At 39.8% G+C, this 23,005-nt stretch overlaps 1 protein-coding gene across 5 annotated transcripts in view; it reads right to left on the bottom strand.

The window, feature by feature from the left end:
- PPP2R3C (protein phosphatase 2 regulatory subunit B''gamma) overlaps window positions 1-23,005 on the bottom strand; it is a 29,507-nt gene that overhangs the window by 2,093 nt on the left and 4,409 nt on the right. For all 5 annotated transcript variants that reach the window (XM_023751517.1, XM_023751516.1, XM_014453316.2 and 2 more), the window contains 10 exons: window positions 17,805-17,909; window positions 16,599-16,711; window positions 15,684-15,781; window positions 14,761-14,831; window positions 9,032-9,164; window positions 4,190-4,245; window positions 4,036-4,111; window positions 3,442-3,578; window positions 1,917-2,054; window positions 800-859 (listed from right to left, as the gene is read on the bottom strand). In XM_023751517.1, coding sequence (XP_023607285.1) covers window positions 800-859; window positions 1,917-2,054; window positions 3,442-3,578; window positions 4,036-4,111; window positions 4,190-4,245; window positions 9,032-9,164; window positions 14,761-14,831; window positions 15,684-15,781; window positions 16,599-16,711; window positions 17,805-17,909 — 987 coding nt within the window. The remainder of the gene's footprint in view (window positions 1-799; window positions 860-1,916; window positions 2,055-3,441; window positions 3,579-4,035; window positions 4,112-4,189; window positions 4,246-9,031; window positions 9,165-14,760; window positions 14,832-15,683; window positions 15,782-16,598; window positions 16,712-17,804; window positions 17,910-23,005) is intronic.

The raw sequence follows: 23,005 nt of genomic DNA, 5'->3' as shown, positions 1-23,005 counted from the left end.
CCCCCCCCCCTGCCAGCCTGGTTGCCCCACGCAGCCTGCTGCTCAGTTGTTTGGTCATCCCTCACTAACCCCCCTGCCGGCCTGGTCGCCCCATGCAGCCTGCTGCTCAGTTGTTTGGTTGGCCCTCACCCCCCTGCTGGCCTGGTTGCCCCACACAGCCCGCTGTTCAGTCGTTTGGTCGTCCCTCACTAACCTCCCTGCTGGCCTTGTCACCCCACACAGCCTGTTAGGTCGTCTGTTCGGTTGTTTCGGTTGCGATGGTCGTTTAGGCTTTTATATATATATATATAGATTCAGTTTGAACCTGAATCAATACTGGATACTCCTTGTTTTTCATAGCTGGAGAAAGTCTCAATACTAAAGTGCTAAGTAGCAGCATATGTTTCAGTGACAGTTTTTATAGTGTAGGATTGATGTCTCCTTAAGTAATACCAAAGCAAGCCCTTTAAAGTAACAGACTAAAAATGTGCCTGACCTAAATAGTTCCCAAGTTAAAAATTTAGTTTACAGTGTTATAGTTTGCCAAAGGATGCTGGTCAGATTGATTCTCTTTTAATTTTCAATCAAAATGAATTAAAGCTGTCAGTGAGAACACAAGGGTGAAAATGCTAAAATCAAACTACAAAAATCATTAGTCAAACTGTGGTCTCAGTTTCTAATGACTTAAATATCATTGGAACAAATAAGAGCAAATACTTGATTTGGTTCAGTACTTTATAATTCATAAGTTACTTTCATATAAAATTTCATTTAATACAAATGGTTAGCTGGTATTATGTAAGTTAAAGAAAAAAGTAACCTTCACATCTTGAAATGAAACAGGATCTTGTCCATGGATTTTCATTAGTTCCTGTATGGCCTGTATTTAACACAAATAAATCTGTAAATGAAAAATGAAATACAGAACAGCCCCTTCCCCCACCCCCAAAAAAAAATTCCCATGGCCTCTTTCTAGTTCCAATTACTTTCCTATCAAACCACAAGCCTCATCGTTTCAACCACTCTTGCCAAAATTCTCAACATCCTTGACCTTGCATATCACTACTCAGCAAAACCTAATTACTGGGTCAGTGTAACCATCAACCTTTCTAGACCTACACCTTAGCTATTGAGAGCTTCAGAAAGAAAGTATACAAAACTACAGATTATTGCTACAACATAGGAATATTCTCCAACCTTAGATGAACCTTTCACGTGGCCTAGCAATTATTCCATTATGTCTTCCCATTACCCACGAACGTTGTTCATACCTTCCCTATTCTTTAAGATACCCAATCCACCACCTCCCCTCCCACCCTACACTTTGCCATCTACTTGACAACTAACATTAGATATCAAAAATGAAAAGATGTGAAAAAGAATATTCATTTTCAGGTATAATGATGCATGTATGGAAAACTTAGTAGCAATATGATTGCTTTATGGTAGCTTAGGTGTAACTGATATGACTTCTTCACTGTAGTGAGAAAATCTCAAAAAAATTTTTCAATGTATTTTATAGAAAAAATCTGCATACAGGTGGACACACACACACACAGTTCAAAATCATGTTGTTCAAGGGTCAACTGTATTGTGATTCAATTTGACAAACATTTTAGCTGAGTCATTCACTAGAAAATGTGAAGCTTAAACATTATTTTTAGAAAGAAAAAGGAGAGAGAAAAAAACACTGATGTGAGAGCAAAACATCAATTGGCTGCCTCCTGCATCGACTGGTTGCCTCCCTTTACCAGGGATCAAGCCCTGCAACCCAGGAATGTGCCCTGACCAGGAACTGAACCAGCAACCCTTCAGTGCATGGGATGACGCCCAACTGAGCCACACCAGCCAGGGCACTGAGTAGTTATTTTAAACCAAATGGTATATGTAACATATATGTTAAGGAACAATGACTCATTTACATGAATGAGACTTACCCTAAAGAAGTAATTAAGAGAAAAGACATTCAGATATCCCTTGTTCTCAATATCAAGCAATTTGAAAATATATTGCAGAGCAGCAGGCTCTTTTCGGTTTTCTAATGCAAGAACAAAGTCCAGGTAGGTCTTATAGTCCTATAGAAAAGAAAATAACATTTATTAGAGACCATATTTGGAATTAACTTTTTGAGTGTCTAATAATCTGAAACTACTTTGCAATCAAAAGTGGCAAGATTTTTAAAACATGAAATGACAAATCTATTTGTATAGTTAATGTTGGTTTCTAGGAATTCTATATAGCAGTTAATCTGTACAGGACAGGTTTTGGGACACAGTTCATTCTTATGAGAAGAGATTTTCTGTGTTAAATCATAATTTTCTTTTATTATGCTTTTGAATAATAGTGACTAAGCTAGTGTACATTGCCACTACATTTATGTCTTCATTTAAGTTTGGTTATTTTGAAAAAAAATTATCTGGAATGAATAGAACTAAATTCAAATAGCTATTTGGTATACTGTTTAAAAGTTTTAAATCTAGTCATAGATTACTTTTTCTGCATAGTGAAAAGAAGTAAAATACATGGGAGAATCTCACAAATTCCTATTCTTTTTTTTTCCTTTTTTTAAATACAAATTCTTATTCTTGGAAGAGATTTTTTTAGGCTAAGATTAAGAATTCCTTTTTGCTTAAATTGCAGTATAAAGAACGAGAGAGATATAGCCTAATCATCGTCTTATCTCCAAGCATAGTTGTAGCTTCTGATTTTCTTTATTCACCAGAAGCATTTATAAAGTTCCTCACTGTCTATTGTAGACAATTGTGGGAATCACGGAAGTTTCTGTGCCTTTTCCCCCTTTTCCTTTGCAGTTGGCTAACAATGGTATTGTTTAGAAAACTGCTATTAAAGCTTAGTGATAAAACCTAGAACCCTGATTCTCTTCTGACAGTCTGACCATTTCTTAAGCATCATTGGGTTTGGAAAATTTATCACACCCTTAACACATGTATTTAATAGCAAGAATGGTAATTTAAAAATACTATTATAATTTTCTGCAATATAAGGACAGGTACATGTTAGTCAATCTTTAGCTACTAATATAGCCACTTAAGGAGAGTAATATAACCTGATTCTTAGATTTAAATCATGGCGTATGTGGTACTATATCTGACCTGGTAATTTAATGGATGAACCATCTCTGTGAAAATAGTCAATAGCATTTGCCAAATTTTCAGATTTTTATTTTACCTAGTCTACATCCCTTTACAATTGGTACACTGACAATGAAATGAACAAATTATTAAAATTTTCTATTTGCCCAGAATCCATAGGCAAGTCATGCTGTAAAACAAATTTACCTTAAGATTAAAGGCTCTTTGAATCTCAAATAATTTGATCATTTAATACATTTTAAGATACTGTTACACACTGATATAAAAAACACTGTATCACATCAAGAAAAAGGCTTTTGAAAGCTGTGGGAACCTATATTTTTTAAACTTGTTAGATTTAAACTAATACCATTTCTCCATCATAAGTGAGACACTCCTGGAAAACACGGTCTAAGAAGACATTGGTCATGGTTGCTGTTCCGTAACGGGAGAGTTCTTCTTTACTGAGCATGCCGTTGTGATCCTTATCAAGATTCAAATACTGGCCTTGAGAAGAAAGACGATAAAAAGACAGGTGTGGCCAAATAAAATTCTAATACAAAAGAATAAACACATAAAGTTCTTTTTATTGGTTAATATTTTGATTTTCAAAGTAATTATTTTACAGTAAAGGTAGTGAAATCATCAATCCCTGCAATCGCTATCAAAACCACTGTCACCCTAGCCAGTTTGGCTCAGTGGATAGAGTGTCAGCCTGCGGACTAAAGAGTCCCAGCTTCGATTCTGGTCAAGGGCACATGCCTAGGTTGTGGGCTTGATCCCCCCCAGTAGAGGGTATGCAGGAGGCAGCCAATCAGTGAATCTCATCATTGATGTTTCTATCTCTATGTCTCTCCCTTCTTCTCTGAAATCAATAAAAAATACATATTTTAAAAAATGTCCTTTGAACACCAATTAACTAAGGAATTAATAATTCAATTTTAGTATTATGACAGGAACCTACCATATACCCTTAGGGCAGAAGGAGCAGAAAACCAATTTGTTTCTTGACTCTCCTTGGACAGTTCCTCATCCCTTAACTAAATGAACACAGAGACAATTAGAAGATAGCAACTGTCAAGTGATATAATTTATAAGTGGTTTAAAAAAACATTTACCTCCAATAAATCATCTAGGAAGCTGCATGCTAAAATATCTTGAATTTTTATCTTCCCTTTAAAGAACATAAAAAACATGATTACTTACTTGCACTTTATAAAAACAAGAGCAATTTTATAAAGGTACTATTTTATAAGAACAATCAAACAATTGATATTTTAAACCTTCTTAGCTCTTATGCTCCAAAGTCTTTAGTGCTATGAAAGGGGAAATGTGCAGGAAGTCTATATAATAAAAGCCTAAGCAATTACGGCAGAATGAACAGAATGACCGGTCACTATGATGCACACCGACCACCAGCGGGCAGATGCTCAACGCAGAAGCTGCCCCCTGATGGTCAATGCGCTCCCACAGGGGGAGCGCTGCTCAGCCAGAAGCCAGGCTCATGGCTTGTGAAAACAGTGGCGGTAGCCTCTCCCGCCTCCAGGGCAACGCTAAGGAGCAGCGAGCCGAGCGGTAAGGAGCAGTGAGAAGGCGGGTGCTAAGGAGTGAGGGGTCCCGGATTGCGAGAGGGCACAAGCTGGGCTGAGGGGGCCCCCCACCCCCCAAAAACAAAGTGCACGAATTTTGTGCACTGGGCCTCTAGTCCTATATAATAAAAGGCTAATATGCAAATTGTCCCCTTGGGAGTTTGATGGACCAGGAGTTCGACTGCCCGCTATGATGTGCGCTGACCACGAGGGGGCAGTGCGGAACGAAGGAAGGCCCTGGCCAGTAGCCGGCAGCCAGGGGAAGGAAGGCCCCGGCCAGCGGCCAGAAGAAGGAAGGCCCCGGCTAGCAGCCAGCACCCGGGGGAAGGAAGGCCTAGGGACCTTACCTGTGCACGAATTTCATGCACCAGGCCTCTAGTATTTAATAAAATCTCTACTGCTTATGTCTACCTGTATACCCCAACTATGTAAATCCAATTGGTAAATTCTTTCTAAAATTACTTTAATAACTGATTCCTTAAAAAATTATGTTGAGTATTCTGTGGAGATGAAAATGATACAGCTAGTAATCAAACAAGGAGACTGTCTCCATTTTTCTTTGGCAGGTTCTGGAATAGGAAGCAATATAGAAGCATGGTTATGAGTAGAAGGATCAGAATTTAAATGCCACTTCTAGATATATAATCTAAGTCTCGGTGGCCTCACACATAAAATGTGGATAATAGTAATACCTTCCTTATGGAGTTATGGGAAGGAAATGAAAGAATCAATGTATAATGCTTAGCATAGTACCTGGTACATAATAAATAGTCAAAACTGTTAGCTAGCCCTAGCCGGTTTGGCTCAGTGGATAGAGCATCGACCTGCAGACTGAAGGGTCCCAGGTTCAATTCTGGTCAAGGGCACTTGGCCAGGTTCCAGACTTGATTCCCAGGAGGTAGCCAATCAATGGTTCTCTTTCCTCATTGATGTTTCTATCTCTCCCTCTCCCTCTCTGAAATCAATAAAAAAAAAAAAAACAAAAAAAAACCTGTTAGCTATTATTTTTGTAAAATTTTAAGGAAAAAGATATGTACTAGTATGTTCCTATAATGGAGATGTTTAAAAAAAGCCTGTCAGCTATGACATACTATGATAGACTCATAGCTGAATTTTCAAGTATAGGAGACTTAAAGACTTTGATTGGGGCCTTCTGTCCCTTCCCCGGTCCCAGATACATATATTGAAGTCTTTTAAGTTTCAACAGGTTAGAACAGCAATCTGAGCTCCATATAGGATAGTTCACTTGAGAAGAAGAAAAATACATCATGGCTAAATGGTTCTATCTCCCAATTCACAAATTTGATCAAAAAGCGTAGTTCTCCATTATCTTACATATCAGAAAGCAAATTATCTACACTAATAAAAGAGAAACATGCAAATTAACCATCACTCTGCCACACCCACAAGCCATGCCCACAAGCCAATTAGGAGCGAATATGAAAATTAACCCAACTAGATGGCGGCGGCCATGGAGCTGGAGTGAGCAGGAGGCTGGGGTTGCCCCTGGCGATGGAGTAAGCCAAGCTTCCCGCCTACCCTGGCCCACCTTGGGCTCTGCTCAAGGCTACAAAGTTTCAATTATCTACACTAATAAAAGACAAACATGCAAATTGACTGTACCTTTGCTAGGCCTGAAGCCACGCCCACCAGCCAATCAGAGTGACTATCTGCAAATTAACCCGACCAAGATGGCGGCCGGCAGCCACCGAGCTGGAGCAAGCAGGAGGCTTGGTTGCCCCAATGATGGAGGAAGCCAAGCTTCCCGCTTGCCGTGTCGGGCTCTGAGCTCCACTCAAAGCAACAAAGTTTCAATTATAGAAGGTAAATAAACTCCAGCTACCTGCTTTCAGGCGGCCGTGGCCATGGAGCTGGAGCGAGCAGGAGGCTTCCCTCCCGCCTGCCCTGGCCGACTCTGAGCTCCTCTCAAGGCTACAAAGTTTCAATTATAGAAGGTAAATAAATCCCAGAATAAAAAAGAAAAAGAAAAAAGGAGAGGCTGGGAGCTTCCGTCGCTGGGAGGCTTGGCCAGCCTGAAAACGGCCCTCAGCCCCTCACCCAGACTGGCCAGGCACCCTAGTGGGGACCCCCCACCCTAAAGGGGGTGTGGCCAGCCTGAAAACAGCCCTCAGCCCCTCACCCAGGCTGGCCAAACCTCCATGGGGTGAGGGTCACCACTGGGGGGGGGGGGGCTTGACCAGCCTGTAAACAGTCATCAGCCCCTCACCCAGGCTGGCCAGGCACCCCAGTGGGGACCCCCACCCTGAAGGGGGTGTGGCCAGCCTGAAAACAGCCCTCAGCCCCTCACCCAGGCTGGCCAAACCTCCATGGGGTGAGGGTCACCAGTGGTGGTGGGGGGGGGGCTTGACCAGCCTGCAAACAGCCATCAGCCCCTCACCCAGGCTGGCCAGGCACCCCAGTGGGGACCCCCACCCTGAAGGGGGTGTGACCAGCCTGCAAACAGCCATCAGCCCCTCATCCAGGCTGGCCAGGCACCCCAGCGGGACCCCCACCCTGATCTGGGACACCCTTCAGGGCAAACCAGCTGGCCCCCACCCATGCACCAGGCCTCTATCCTATATAATAAAAGGGTAATATGCAAACTGACCCTAACAGCAGAACGACTGGGAATGACTGGTCACTATGACACACACTGACCACCAGGGGGCAGACGCTTAATGCAGGAACTGCCCCCTGGTGGTCAGTGCGCTCCCACAGGGGGAGCTCTGTTCAGCCACAAGCCAGGCTGACGGCTGCCAGTACAGCGGTGGTGGTGGGAGCCTCTCCCGCCTCCTCAGCAGCGCTAAGGATGTCCGAGTACAGCTTAGGCCTGCTCCCCGCTGGCAAGTGGACATCCCCCGAGGGCTGCCGGGCTGCCAGAGGGATGTCTGACTGCCAGCTTGGGCCCGATCCCCCCGGGGAGTGGGCCTAAGCCAGCAGGTGGACATCCCCTGTGGGGTCCCAGACTGCGAGAGAGCACAGGCCAGGCTGAGGGACCCCCCCGAGTGCACAAATTTTTGTGCACCGGGCCTCTGGTATCAGAATAACTGGTTTCTTAGAACTAGAGAGAGTCATAAATTACCCAGTTCATACTTCATTTAGAGATGTTAAAAAAGAGAGCTTGGGTCACTGGGGGGCGTGGCCAGCCTGAAAACGGCCATCAGCCCCTGTTAGTTGAGGTTAGGTGACATGCCACTGTCACACAGCTGGTTATGGTTAGTGCAAGTAAATCATAAAAGATCTTTATATATTAACTAGAGGCCCAGTGCACGAATTTGTGCACATTTAAAGGAAATTCATTAGAAGAAATATTTTAATATCACTATTTGCCCTTTCTTTATAAGAGAAGTGTCAACCAAATTCATGATCGACAATGACAGATGGAAACACATGTGTGCGATTGGCGCTAGCAAGAGCTTTATATATATAGAATAAACTTGCTTAATTAGATCTGGTTTCTGATTTAGCTAAACTTTTTCCAGCCAAGTGAAGCACCCCAACTTCTCTTTCAGGTAATTGTCAGCAACACAGCAGTAAATATCAACACGATGCAGATTATTATTGTAGATCATGCAGGGAGAACAAAGGGTAAAATATGTAACTTCAGCAGTATTTGACTATATTCTGTGCAGTGAGAAAACCTGAAGTCATTTCAAGGTCCACCATTTCTTACTTCTTTTCAGTTGGGTCAAGTTTCTAAGCTTTCTAAATCTCCGTTTTCTGGCTGATGAAAATAAAATAGGATTCTACTGAGTCTCCTATCTACCTACTCCAGGACTTCTGTGAGGATCAAATGAGATGAGTCACATGAAAATGCTTCACATTTGGTTAAAGTGTAAAATGTTTGCAACTGGCTATAAAGCGAGTCGTGTTCCTGAGCTGAAGAAACTCCAAGGAGGCTCGTTGCTAGGGAGAGGAAGCCAGGCATTGCTATGTGACATCATTACCCAGCACCCATAGCCACCGTTTCTGGGCTGGGCTGGGTTGTGGGCCGCATTTTGTGCCATGGGGTTTCGGCGGTGTTGGCTGCAATTTGGTGGGCTGTCTCTCTGGGGTGGTGGTGGGGCCTGTGTCCCACTTGAGGGAAGCTGAGTGTTGCTTTGTCGGCACCAGGTCTGCAGTGCCATTTCTTTGTAAATGGCCAGTGCACGTCATGGCAGCTCCTGTGTTGAACGTCTGCCCCTGGCTGTCAGTGCATGTCATAGCGACCGGTCAAATGGTCGGAGGGACACCTAGCATATTAGCCTTTTATATATATAGATGGTAATGACACGTTGGGAAAATAAAAAATGACATTTCAAGACTTTTCTCTAGTTGAGATTTAAAAGTATTATTTTTATAATATCTGAGTTAGATAAGATTTTATTTTACCTGTTCTTAGAGGGTCCAAAAAGAAAAAGAATTTCCTAACAGCTGTACAAACATAAAAGGAATAAAAAGATTTTTCCAGCCCGTCTAATTGTGGCAAAGTAGGGATAAGTTCCAATATGTAGTTTTCTAAATCCTGAAAGATGAAAACAAAATAAAACTTTAAAGTATTAAAAGTCTGATCTTGTTTCTTCATTAGATACTGGAATATAATTTTAGACCTAAAAATTGTTCAACATTAATACTAATTCATAACTAGCTTAGTAGTTTGTATTAAATTTGTTCTTATTAATTTATTTCTTATTTAAATTTTAACATATTTTTGAATAGGTGATGCATCCTACATAGTTCCAAATTCAAAAGGAACAAGAGTATTCGTTGAAAAGTTTTCTTCTCACCTACTTCCTCTCCTCAGAGGTAACCCATATTATCAGCTTCTGATGTATTTTTCCAAAGGTAACTAACTGATGCACATACCAGCCAATACATATACAGTGTATATGTATATTTCTTTCCTTTTAAACACAGAATATCGAAGCATACCATGCAAATTCTTCTGTATTTTGCTTTTATCACTTAACACTATACTTTGCAGTCATTCCACATTGGCTCTCAAAGAGCTTCTATTATTTAAAAAAAAAAAAAAAAAGAAAAAAAGCTATGGTGCTCTGACCAGTGGGTTAGTTGGCTAGAGCATTATCCTGTACACCAAAAGGTTGTGAGTTCAATTCCCAGTCAGTGCACAAACCTAGGTCATGGGTTCAATCCCTAATCAGGGCATGTACAGGAGGCAACTGATGTTTCTCTCTTCCTTCCTCTCTCTTTCAAAAATCAATAAAAATATATCCTTGGTGAGGATTAAAAAATATTTCAGATGTATCATAATCTATTTAGTCTTCTATTTTTTTTTTTAATATGTTTTATTGATTTTCTACAGAGAGGAAGGGAGAGGGATAGAGAGTTAGAAACATTGATCAGCTGCCTCCTGCACGCCCCCCACTGGGGATGTGCCCGCAACCAAGGCACATGCCCTCGACCGGAATCGAACCTGGGACCCTTGAGTCCACAGGCCGACGCTCTATCCACTGAGCCAAACCAGTTCTGGCAAGTCTTCTATTGATGGACATTTAGGTTATTTATAATCTTCTGCAACACTAAAAACATACTACAGTGGCTAAGCAAATTTTTCATTCATAGATATGGAAAAATAATAGGATATAATCTCTGTAAGTGGATTGCTGTGTCAAAACATATGCACATTTATAATTTTGATAGATATTGATATGGTAAACTGCCCACCCCTCCATAAAGGCTACATCCATTTTATACTCCCACCAGCAATGGGAGGCTATATTAACAGTTCCCAAATTGTGCCCCAGGAGTGCTACATTGAACTCACAGGGATGCAGCAGGATATGATATTTTAGCAACATCTGCCAGATACTGCATGAGCTATGGCTCAGTGAAGTTCACAGTTTCAACATTAGTTTTAAATATATATCCCTTTTGATTACATCAATCTTAGCAAAGCTAGGTTCTTGATGGTTGCTGTAATAAAGCAAGTGCCACAGGAAAATCAGTGTGAGAGAGGAACTGAGGATGACTGTGTCAAATCTAATTCCCAGGTTGAGTGGCTGTACAGTGCTCCCTGGGAATTGTTCTTTAATAATGAAGTAAAAATATTTTTTTAACTTAAGTGTATTATTCTTTTCAAAAGACTTAATAGAATTAAGTTTAATGAATGCTTTTATTGTTCAGAACTGATTAATAAATGGAACATAGTTTTTAGGTATTTCTTCTGGTATAGAGGTTCTATGAAAAATCTACTGAGACAATAAGGGTACTGAAAATTGAAAAAGTTTGGGGAAACCATGGCCTATTTTACATTCCTTCATTACAAGCATTATCAAACTTCTTTTTTTAAAGATTTTTTTTACTGAATTTTAGAGAGAAAGGTAGAGGAAAAGAGAGAAAATCATGGATGTGAGAGCAAAACACCAACCAACTGGCTGCCTCTTGCACACCCTTGACCGGGGATTGAGCCTGCAACCTTGGCATGTGCCCTGACTGGGAATTCGACCCGCAACCTCTAGGTGCACAGGACAATGCTCAACCAACTGAGCCACACCAGCCAAGGTATTATCAAACCTTTTGATCTATGCTAATCTGATGGGTGAAAGATGACATTTTAATGTAGATCTATTTGACATTTATCTTACTATGTGAACTTAAGATTTTTTTCTATGATTAAGAAGCATTTGTAGTTTGCTCTCTGCAAAATACACTCACTCCTTTGCCCAGTTTTGCATCGACTTAGCACCCATTTTCTTCTGATTTCTTAAGAGCTTTTTATACATTAGGATACTTGGCCATTTGTGACTGAGTTTCAAGTATATTTTCCAGTTTGTCTTTTTTTAGCTTTATTATAGTCTACAGATTTTTAAAAAATTTAGCTGAATTTATTGTTTTTTAGAGTTCGGTGTTTTGTCACACTTAGAAAGACTTTCCTATTCCAAGATTCTACATTTAAAAGCCTCTCATAGTTTTTTATATTTACTTTAACAATTTTGTGAATTTTACTTTAGCCATTGTAAAGTATGTTTCTAGTTGATCAGAGATACTTTATATTTAAGTTGTAGAACAGATGGCATCTCAAATTTGGTATGTCCGAAATGGGACTCTTATCCCAACCCTGGTCCTCACCCTTTTTTCTCTATTCCAGCAGTCATTCAAAATAAAAATTTAAGACTCATCTTAGGTTCCTGCCTCTCCTTTACTAAGGATCCTATCCCTTGTCCCCAATATCTAATCCAGTAGCAAATTTTGGGGTGAGTGTGTGTCCAAAATATATAGTAAATTAATTCATTACTGGATTTTTCTACAGCATCACACTGGTATGGGCCACTATCATCTCTGACCTGGACTACTGCAGTAGCCTAAATATGCCTTCTTTCCTTCTACCCTTACAACCCATTCTACACACACCCACAGTGATGTTTTTAAATGTAAATCATATTCTGAAAGATTCAGCTTACAACTCTAATGGCATCCCATTAGTCTCAAATAAAATTCTAACTCCTTACCATGGCCCTAAAAGGCCCATGTGGTCCCTGCCTACTTTCCCAACTCAACTCCTATTACTCTAACTATATTGCTCATATGCTCTAGCCATACTGGCTTCCTTCAGTTCCTAAACAGATCAGATTTAACTTTGCCTTGGGGACACTGACCCTACTGTTTCCCCTTTATTACATTTTCATAAGGCTGATTTCTTTCTCATCTTTCACAGCTAAAATTCAATCACTATTTCAAAAAAGCACCCCTTTCATCTTATCTAAAATAACCCCCAACCTCAATCATACTCTTTCCCATTCTCTATATTTTCACCATAGAACTTGTCATTATTTGAAATTATCTTGCTTATAATTTAGTGTCTGCCTCCCTACTCTGCTAGAAAAAAGCTCCAGAAGAGTAAGGCTTAGAGTAGTACTTAGAACAGCTCTGGCCCATTGTTCAGTGGTTAGAGCATCAGCCCGCAGAATGAAGGGTCCCGAGTTCAATTCCTGGTCAAGGGCACATACCTCGGTTGTGGGTTCACACCCCGCCCCTGACTGGGGTGTGTGCAGGATGCAATCAGTCGATGTGTGTCTCTCACATCGATGTTTCTCTCTCTTTCTCTCCCCTCCCCCTCCCTCCCTTACACTCTCTCTAAAAGTCAATGGAAAAAATATCCTCAGGTGAGGATAAAGAAAAGAATAGTACTTAGCACAAATTAGGTGTTTGTTAAGTGCTTATTTAGTAAGATTTAGTAAGTGAATGAAAGTTTGCCTAAACTACTCAAATTACAGATGTTGGTTCTGGAAACCATTGTCTTTTAAGTGAAGATACATGATCTGGTTTCAAAAGGCAAAGTGCCCAGGGCATAAGAAATATTTCTTTTCTTTGAGAGAAGGAAAAATTACTCCCTTTTAAACACAACTACAGAGATGTACTGTTGTTTTCTCTCCCCTCCCTTCATCCCTGTTTCAATTTTTGTTTCCATTCCAGGAAAGAGGCAAGCAAAAGGAAGTGTGTCTTTAAAAAAAAAAAAATCCCAATGTATTATTGATTTTAGAGAAAGAGGAAGGGAGAGGGAGAGAGGGTGAGGAGAGAGAGGAGAGAGGAGAGAGAGAGAGAAACATCAATGTGTCACATCCAACCAGGGGTTGATCTCGCAACCTGGAGGTGTGCCCTGACTGGGAATCAAACCTTTGACCTTTTGGTGCATGGGACAATACTCAATCAACTACTGAGCCATACTGGCCAGGGCAAGGAAGTGTGTCTTGTAAACCAACTAACTGCTGACAAGAATTATTAGAGCTATAGAACTACTCTAGTATCTGATCTGAGAAAGTATCAATAGGTGGCTAATATGTCTTCCTTGCTAGAGAGAGATGGATAAAAGAACCTTTTTTAAAAATAATTATTTTTTAATCCTCACCTGAGGATATGTTTTTATTGATTTTAAAGAGAGAGGGGGAGAGAAAAACATCGATGTGAAAAACATTGTTCAGTTGCCTCCTGCATGTGTCATAAACCGGGGATCAAACCTGCAACCTTTTGGTGTATGGGTCGATGCTCCAACCAACTGATCCATCCAGCCAGGGCAAAGCAAGAACCTTTTCTTGTCAAGTTGATCTGAATCTTAAAGTTCAAGAATTGTACTGTGTCCCTAGCAAGGTTTTTGTTTTGTTTTGATTGTTTATTGATTTTTAGAGAGAGAGGAAGGGTGAGGGAGAGAGAAACATTGGCTGCCTCCCACACGGGTCCTGACCAGGAATTGAGCCTGCAACCCGGCCATGTGCCCTGACCGGGAATTGAACCAGCAACCTTTCAGTGCATGGGATGATGCCCAACCAACTGAGCCACACTAGCCAGGGCCCCAGAAAGGTTTGTAAGTGTAAATGTTCAGTATGAGCTAACAGTCTATCTACAGAAATCTGGATAAAACAGACACTAAAAAATTATAACAGGAAACAAACTATAACAGGGAATTTGTCTTAAAATCTAATATTTAAATATATATTTAAGCAATTAATTAACCTGTTTCATATTTATGTTAACTCCTTGCCCCTTTCCCTGACAACCCTAAAAAGCACTCTGTATTTGGTGGGAAAAGCCTGAGCTGAAAAGAAGCATGACCATATAATTTAGATTCCTGCACTCAGAAGAAGCAGAGCCATTTAGATCATGAGACTATAATTCTCTATTGGTAACTTGGCCTAACTACTTTAATACCTAGTGGTATTAATTACCAAACAGCCTCTTGGTAACTGACGTTACAACCCAAACCTATTGGTGGGAAGACAGTCACATTATTTTTCTCTTATATATTTCCTATAAGAGGAAAAATTCCTAGCTTTTACATTTTAAAACAGTCATACACTGATAACACTCATGAATAATCACAAGTTTTTCACTGTTTCTTCAATGGTTTTAATCCTATTAAAACACTACATTCTTATTTTCTCCTATAAAAAGCTTTTTCTCTAAAGACTAGAGAAAAGAATCTAAAAATGAATTTTTGTGGTCAGTATACATTTAAAAGGTTTTTTAGTAACATGTTATTTGTAAAAACAAACAAAAACAGAGATACAAACAAAAAAAGTACCATCTGTAATTCCAACACCCAGTGGTAACCACTCTTAACATTTTCATGTCTATCGTAGTTATTAAAGTAGATTAATACTTACAGATTCCCGAAGGTATCCTTGTCCTGCAACATCATATAAACTGAGTCCTATTCTTGTTTGATGAAGCCAAACTGACAATAAACAAGAAAATGAAATGTAATTACTAAGTGCTATCCTTTAGCATATATAAGGACAAAAGGAGATAAAGAGCTATATTAGAGGGACAAGCTAATATCTTTATGAACATCTTTATTCTCGCACATATTACTTATTTGTTAACCCTAAAATTGTTCGAAACGAAACAAAAACCTACCAGAGAATTAATGGCAGATATCAACAATTCTGCAATGCCTAAAGTGATAATAAAGTTGATGCCCTTGAGGATATTGTTCTTATTAAACTTGTCATTCCACCAAACAGGGATAGCGAGTGCAATTTTATGCTTTTAACAAGCTGTTTTTATTCTACAGAGGTTAACTACTGCCACCAAATTAAAGATGATATACATAAGACTTGACAGATCATTATGGAACTTACAGGAATCATACAACTCCAGTTGTTTGGTAAAAACTCCTTGAAACTCATACTACAGTTGTGAATTTGAAACTACCTTCTCAGGCAGCTCAACCCATATGTTGGTGAAATAAAATTACCAGGGAATTAAAATAATTTCAAATTACCACACATTAAAATTCTTGGTTCGGCTTTTGATATATCTAGATAGCTAATATCTTTAGGATGTGAGGTTTTTGTTTTGTTTCTCTTTTTATAATGACGAACTCAAATCTATGGCAGAAAATCTCAGCTCTAGTCAGTTCTAGGAGAGAATCATACTAGGAAAAAAAATCTTGTTCAAAAGACAAGAAAATCTGCTTTTCAAACTTACTAAGAGAGTTGTTTCGCATGGGAGGGATACTCTAAAAGCATGGACCAAAATCCTACTCGATTCCCAGATAGGGAGAGCACAATGAAAATGAAATCACCTTTTCTCATGACATAATTAAAGAACTGCATGATGGAAATTCTTCCATAAGAATCTGTATGGAGGAGTTTAGCAAAGACTTTTGCTGTGAAAAATTGCCTAAGGAAAGGAAATAAGGATTAAAATCATCTGCTACATAACATAAAAATTACTTCTATATAAATTAGCAAACAACAGCATAAATTCAAACAATTAAAAATCAAAGTGGTGAAAAAACAGTGAGAATTATAGTTCAAAAATATTGTCCTACTTCTTTACATTCTCTTGTCTTAAGAATGAAGGCCTATAGTGCTATAAGTCATATTTCTTTTAATGAATTCATACCAATATAATTCTCTTTACTAAATAATTTTTTAAACTTCATTAATAACTCAAAATTGACTCAAATTGTCATACCACTGACTTAAATTTTCATCATTTGAGGTATTTAAAATGCTTAATGAAATATATCCCTTTATTAAATACTACAGGCCCGGTGCACAATATTTGTGCATGGGTGCGGTCCCTAAGCCTGGTTGGCAATCTAAGCGCAAGTCTCTGGGCCCTGGGCAGCACCTGGGCCCCTGTGCCCCCACGCGCCCCGCTCCGCTGAGTCATCGGACCCTGCCCAGCTCCCTCAGCGCCTGGGAGCCGCTGCTGGTCGCAGTCTGCAGGGCCATCAGTGGGGCCATTGGGCCCCGCTTTGCACCCGCCTTGGCCTGGTGCCACCTGCTCACCTGCTCCACCATCCCACTGTGGTCCCGCTCTTGTCAGGGCCCATCGGGGCCGGCAGTGCCTCCACTGCCAGTGCCACCGACACCCACCATGTTCTGCGACACCCCCTAGTGGTCACTGCATGTCATACTGAGCGGTCAAACTCCAGGTTGAGGGGACAATTTGCATATTAGGCTTTTATTATATAGGATATTATTCTTACTTGCACTTTGGTCCAGCTTTCTCACCAACTTTCAAAAAATTTTCATAATTAATCATTGCTTCCTCTCCAATCATAGGTGGTGTCTGGTGCTTGTCCAGCAAAAACCATAAGTTCTTAGAAGAATTGCAAAAAATGGAGATTTATAGTTAACAGAAAAAAACTTAAAGGCATAGTTAAATGTTATTTACATTAACCCTTTGAGTGCCAACCAATATCCTAGGAACTATGCTAAAATTGCCAAGGCATTTTTGCTGATTTTACAGCAGTTTAGGAAAAAAATTATGAATCGTAAGTAAATGAAGTTACATATTCAATATCTTCCACAAAATCGTCATCTTCACAGCAAGAATTGACATATTTAGCAATATCATCATCACTAATAAAAGCAGACTTAGAACTGGACACTGCAGGAGGAGCGCAATAGCACTCCCGGCACTTTTGGCGAAAGACAGTAGGAGAGCGATTGCGCTCCCCGGCACTCTAGGGGTTAAATCAGTGGTTCTCAACCTTGGTTGCACATTAGAATCACCTGGGAATCTTTTTAAAATCCTGATTTCTGGGCCTCATCCTCCAGAAATTCTGTTTCTTTGTTACTAATGTTGTGGCCCCACCTCATAACAAAGAAACGGAATTTCCGGAGGATGAGGCCCAGAAATCAGGATTTTAAAAAGATTCCCAGGTGATTCTAATGTGCAGCCAAGGTTGAGAACCACTGCATTAAATGATAGTCTGATAGTAGAGTTAATATTAAGATGAATCTCATCCCCTATTATTCTTCTGATTAATTAATAACAATAAAAATAGACATATACATTGCCTCTTTAATCTACGTAACTATATACCGTAGATATTGTTATGCCTACTTTACAGATGAGAATTGAAGCCCAAAAATGTTAAGTACATTGCCCAAGATCACAGAGCAGGGCTGGGATTTGAACCCCTGCAGTTTGACTCTACAGTAGGGGGTTTCTCAACTTTATCCTTTCATTAGAATCACCTAGGGACTTTAAAAAACAAAACTATCCTTGGGAGATGGGCCCACGCAAGCTCTGCTGCTGTTTCTAGTGGAAGCCATCTCTCCAGAGCTTGTCTTTCACCCACTCTGCAGGCACCTCTCCATTAAGGCAGCCGTGAGATCCTGTATGATGTAAGTAGTACAAATAAGAAATGGCTAACATCCAAAGCAAGCTTTTATTCCATTCTTACCTGCAATTCTTCATTATCTAACAGTTCTCTGCTTTTCCTTTGCAGAAAGACAGCTCTGGATTCCTCTCTTAATTTCTGTAGTAAGACTTCATCTTCAGCTGGCAGCTAAAAATACATTGTAGTTAATTTCTATACTTACATTCTAGAAGACTATTGGATTAAGTAAAATGTACATGATCTCATAAAATAATTATGTATTCCACTCCTCAATTATTTTTTATATCTCCATTTTGTTTAATTTCAAGTCATCATTCATTTGAAAAGTTCATTAAAAAAAAAAAGTTCATTTAACCTGGCAGGTGTGGCTCAGTGGTTGAGCATTGACCTATGAACCAGGAGGTGTCAGATGGATTCCAAGGCTCATGCCCGGATTACGGACTCAATCCCCAGTAGTGGGTGTGCAGCAGATAGCCAATCGATGATCTATCTTATCATAGATGTTTTTTAACTCTCTCAGAAATCAATAAAAACATATATATTTTTAAAAAGTTAAAAAGTTCATTTAACAAAAAGAGATCCACAGAGAATTCAGCGACCAACAAATGACCACTTCTTAGAGCACTGTTTCCACTGTAACCATAGGTGGACATAGAATTATATTGGGACTATCTGAAGATCCACAGTCTTACCAAATTATGTCTTTTGAGACTGAATCACCTCACTTTGGAGATGATCAAGCCAGTGTCTATTACATTGGCCTCCAAGGCAGACTGCCCACTGGGGTGATTTCCATAAGCAGGGCTTTATAATGACTTACTAGGTGTACTGGTTAATAATGCGGATTTTTTTTTCAATAGATGGAGTTACACATATGTTGATATATATGCGGTTTGATATGTATGCTATTTTGTTGTATTGACAACAAGCTTCAAAACTTCATATGTCAAATTTGCTGAAGGTGTTAACATCATAGATATTTTTACACTTAAAAATGTCGAATTTTGTGCCAAAAAAAGAGCATTTGGGGGAAGTTTTAATTCATTACTTTATTTAGAAGAAAAGTGCTGCTGAATACTTCAGGAAGCTTATGGTGAACATGCTCCATCTCAAGATACTTGTGAAAGCTGGTTTAAACACCTTAAAAGTGATGATTTTAATGTGAAAGACAAAGACGTCCAAGTCAACCAAAAAAGTCTGAAGACCAACAATTACAAGCATTATTGGATGAAGATGCGTGTCAAACTCAAAAACAACATGCAGAAAGATTAAATGTTGCTCAGCAAACAATTTCTGATTGTTTACAAGCAACGAGAAAGATTTTAAAGGAAGGAAAATGGGTGCCACATCAACTGAACAAAAGACAAATGGAAAACCGAAAAGTCATCAGTAAAATGCTGCTTCAAAAGCACGAAAGAAAGTCTTTTTTGCATCGAATCGTGACTGGCGATGAAAAGTGGATTTATTTTGAGAATCCCAAGTGCACAAAATCATGGGTTGATCCAGGTCAACCATCAACATCGACTGCAAGGCCAAATTGCTTCGGAAAGAAGACAATGCTCTGCGTTTAGTGGGATCGGGAAGGTGTGGTGTATTATGAGCCTCTAAAACCAGGTGAAACCGTTAATACTAATTGCTACTGACAACAAATAATCAATTTGAACCACGCTTTGATCGTGAAATGACCAGAATGTGCCAGAAGATACGGCAAAGTAATTTTGCTTCATGATGACACACCATCACACACTTCAAAATCAGTTAAAGACACGTTAAAAGATCTAGCCTGGAAAGTATTAACCCACCCGCTGTATTCACCAAACATTGCTCCTTCAGATTACCACTTGTTCCAATCGATGGCACACGCACTTTCTGAGCAGCACTTCAAAACATATGAAGAAGTGGAAAATTGGGTCTCTGAATGGTTTGCCTCAAAACAAGAAAAGTTCTATTGGGACGGTATCCACAAATTACCTGAAAGATGGGGAAATGTGTAGCTATCGATGGACATTACTTTGAATAAAGCACTTTTGATGTTTCTCTTGAAATTATCGTGTTTTCTTTGATTACAAAATCCACTATTATTAACCGGTACACGTAGCTCCAACTCAACTTCAAACTTTTTTTTTTTTTTTTTAAAGATTTTGTCTTCCTTTTCTATATCTTTGCCCATTAAATGTAGCTAAGTATCCCTTGGTTCAAATCGGAGGTTAGGCTTTTCATCTTTCATTTCCAAAAACTAAAATAACCATCCCTTCCATTAAAAGGAAGGAGTGGAGAAGGAAAAAATATTTGCTAGGATTATGCTCCAGTGTCTAGTCAATCAGCTAATCAATGTCTCTGTCTCTTTCTCTCTCTCTCTCTCTCAATGGTTAAATGGTTACCAAGGTAAGTGCTTTGAAGCAGTGGAGAAGAAGGAACAAGAGAAAGAATGTGCTACAAATACATTCATCTAAAATTCCAACAGTGGTTACATTTTACATAATAATGCTAAATAAGTCTTATTCTTTCCGGTCACTTTCAATTTTAGCTGGAAATAGCTTTCTTTTTTTATTGATTTTTTTAGAGAGAGAAAGGGAGGGGGGAGAGCGAGAGGGAGGAGTGGGAGAGAAGGAGGGAAAGTGGGAGGGAGGGGAAAGGAGAGAGGGAGAGGGAGAGAGGGAGAGAGAGAGAGAGAGAAAGAGAGAGAGAGAGATGAGTTTCCTTCCATATGAATCCTGACCAAGGATTGAACCCATAACGTAGGTATGTGCCAAGACCAGGAATCAAACCCACAACCTTTTGGTGTAGGTCCGTGGTCAGCAAACTGTGGCTCGGGAGCCACATGCGGCTCTTTGGCCCCTTGAGTGTGGCTCTTCCTAAGCCTTAGGAGTACCCTAATTAAGTTAATAACAATGTACCTACCTATATAGTTTAAGTTTAAAAAATTGGGCTCTCAAAAGAAATTTCAATCGTTGTACTGTTGATATTTGGCTCTGTTGACTAATGAGTTTGCCGACCACTGGTGTAGGTGATGACCCTCCAACCAACTGAACCACCTGGCCAGGGCTTATAACTGCCAATGTGTACTTCTTAATCTCTTCATCTTTTTCACCCAGTCCCTAACCCTCCTCCCAACTGGCAACCACCAATTTGTTCTCTGTATGTAAATCGCTTTCTTAAGGTAAGTTTTAATCTGTAACCCTCTTCAAACACTTCTTTACAATTTTGGCACAAAGAAACATATAAATAAGTATAACTCTTCAAGCTTTCCATTCTTAATCTATTTTTCAGTTTAACCTTGAACAAAACATTATATACCTTACAACATAAGTAAAAAGCAGTTAAAAACTGTGATCAACCCTGGCCTGTGTGACTAGTGGTTCTAGAGTAGGCTCTCATGCCAAAGGGTCACAGGTTCAATTCCGGTCAAGGGCACATACATGGGTTGCAGGTTTGATCCCCAGGACGTTAGGGTGAGTATGGGAGACAACTAATAGATGTGCCCCTCTACACATCCATGTTTCTCTCTCTCTTCCTCCTGCCCGCCCTTCTACTCTCTCTTAACAGCATTGGAAAAAATATCCTTGGGTAAGGATTAAAAAAAAATTGTTATCAGTCAGGTAATCCTAAATCTTACAAAAAGCCTGACAACATAATCCAACAGAATACCCATTACTAATATCCATAATAAAAATTAGGAAGAAAAAGCCTGTAACTCAAACAGGGAGCAATTAACAACTTTGTGATCTTATACTAATTTATATGAAAACTCAGGATTTTATCAGCTCCAAAATAATGGTAAGATCAACTGAAATGAAATAATAAATATATAAAATTTAAGATATAATCCCGCAGAGCCAGTGTGGCTCAGTGGTTGAGCATTGACCTATGAACCAGGAAATCACGGTTCGATTCCTGGTCAGGGCACATGCCCAGGTTACAGGCTTGATCCCTCATATGGGGCATGTAGGAGGCAGCTGATCAGTGATTCTCTATCATCCTTGATGTTTCTATTTCTCCCTCTCCCTTCTCCCTTCCTCTCTGAAATCAATAAAAATGTATTTTTTATTTTTATTTATTTTTAATATATATTTTATTGATTTTTTACAGAGAGGAAGGAAGAGGGATAGAGAGTTAGAAACACTGATCAGCTGCCTCCTGCACACTCCCCACTGGGGATGTGCCAGCAACCAAGGTACATGCCCTTGACTGGAATCGAACCTGGGACCCTTGAGTCCGCAGGCTGACGCTCTATCCACTGAGCCAAACCGGTTAGGGCAAAAATGTATTTTTTAAAAAAGATATAACCAGCCCTAGCCGGTTTGGCTGGTGGCTAGAGCATTGGCCTGTGGATACAAAGGGTCCAGAGTTCAATTCTGGTCAAGGGCACCTTGGTTGTAAGGTTCCTCCCTGGCCCAGGCCCTGGTTGGGGCACGTGCAGGAGGCAACCAATTGATGTGTTTCTCTCACATCGATGTTTCTCTCTCTTCCACTCTCTCTAAAAGATCAAAGGATGGGAATGCAGACTGGTGTAGCCACTATGGAAGACAGTATGGAGTTTCCTCAAAAAACTAAAAATGGAGCTCCCATTTGACCCTGTGATCCCACTTCTAGGAATATATCCCAAGAAACCAGAAACACCAATCAGAAAGGATATATGCACCCATATGTTCATAGCAGCACAATTCACCATAGCTAAGATCTGGAAACAGCCTAAGTGCCCATCAGTAGATGAATGGATTAGAAAACTGTGGTACATCTACACGATGGAATACTATGGTGCTGTAAAAAAGAAGGAACTCTTACCATTTGCAACGGCATGAATGGAACTGGAGAGGATTATGCTAAGTGTAATAAGCCAGTCAATGAAGGAAAAATACTACATGATTTCACTCATCCATGGATAATAAAGACCATTATAAACTTATGAACAAAGATAGATACAGAGGCAGAGCTGCCTCGAACAGACTGTCAAACTGCAGCGGGAAGGCCGGGGAGGGCTGGGGGGTGGTGGTAAGAGATCAACTGAAGGACTTGTATGCATGCATATAAGCATAACCAATGGACATAAGACACTGGGGGGGTAGGGGCGGCCAGGGGATTGTCAAGGGCGGGGGGGAAAAAAGGAGACATACTTTGTAATACTTTAAGCAATAAAACAATTAAAAAAATAAATAAAAGATCAAAGGAAAAATATCCTCGGGTAAGAATTAACAAAAAAAATAAAAAAATAAATAAAAATGGATATAACCCTCAATTTATTTATAAAATATTCTTATTCCATT

Source organism: Myotis lucifugus, unplaced genomic scaffold, assembly GCF_000147115.1.
Source record: "Myotis lucifugus unplaced genomic scaffold, Myoluc2.0 scaffold_22, whole genome shotgun sequence".
In the NCBI taxonomy this organism is placed as follows: domain Eukaryota; kingdom Metazoa; phylum Chordata; class Mammalia; order Chiroptera; family Vespertilionidae; genus Myotis; species Myotis lucifugus.
Note: the sequence above shows the minus strand (reverse complement) of the source record. Positions and strands in the feature narration are given on the sequence as shown.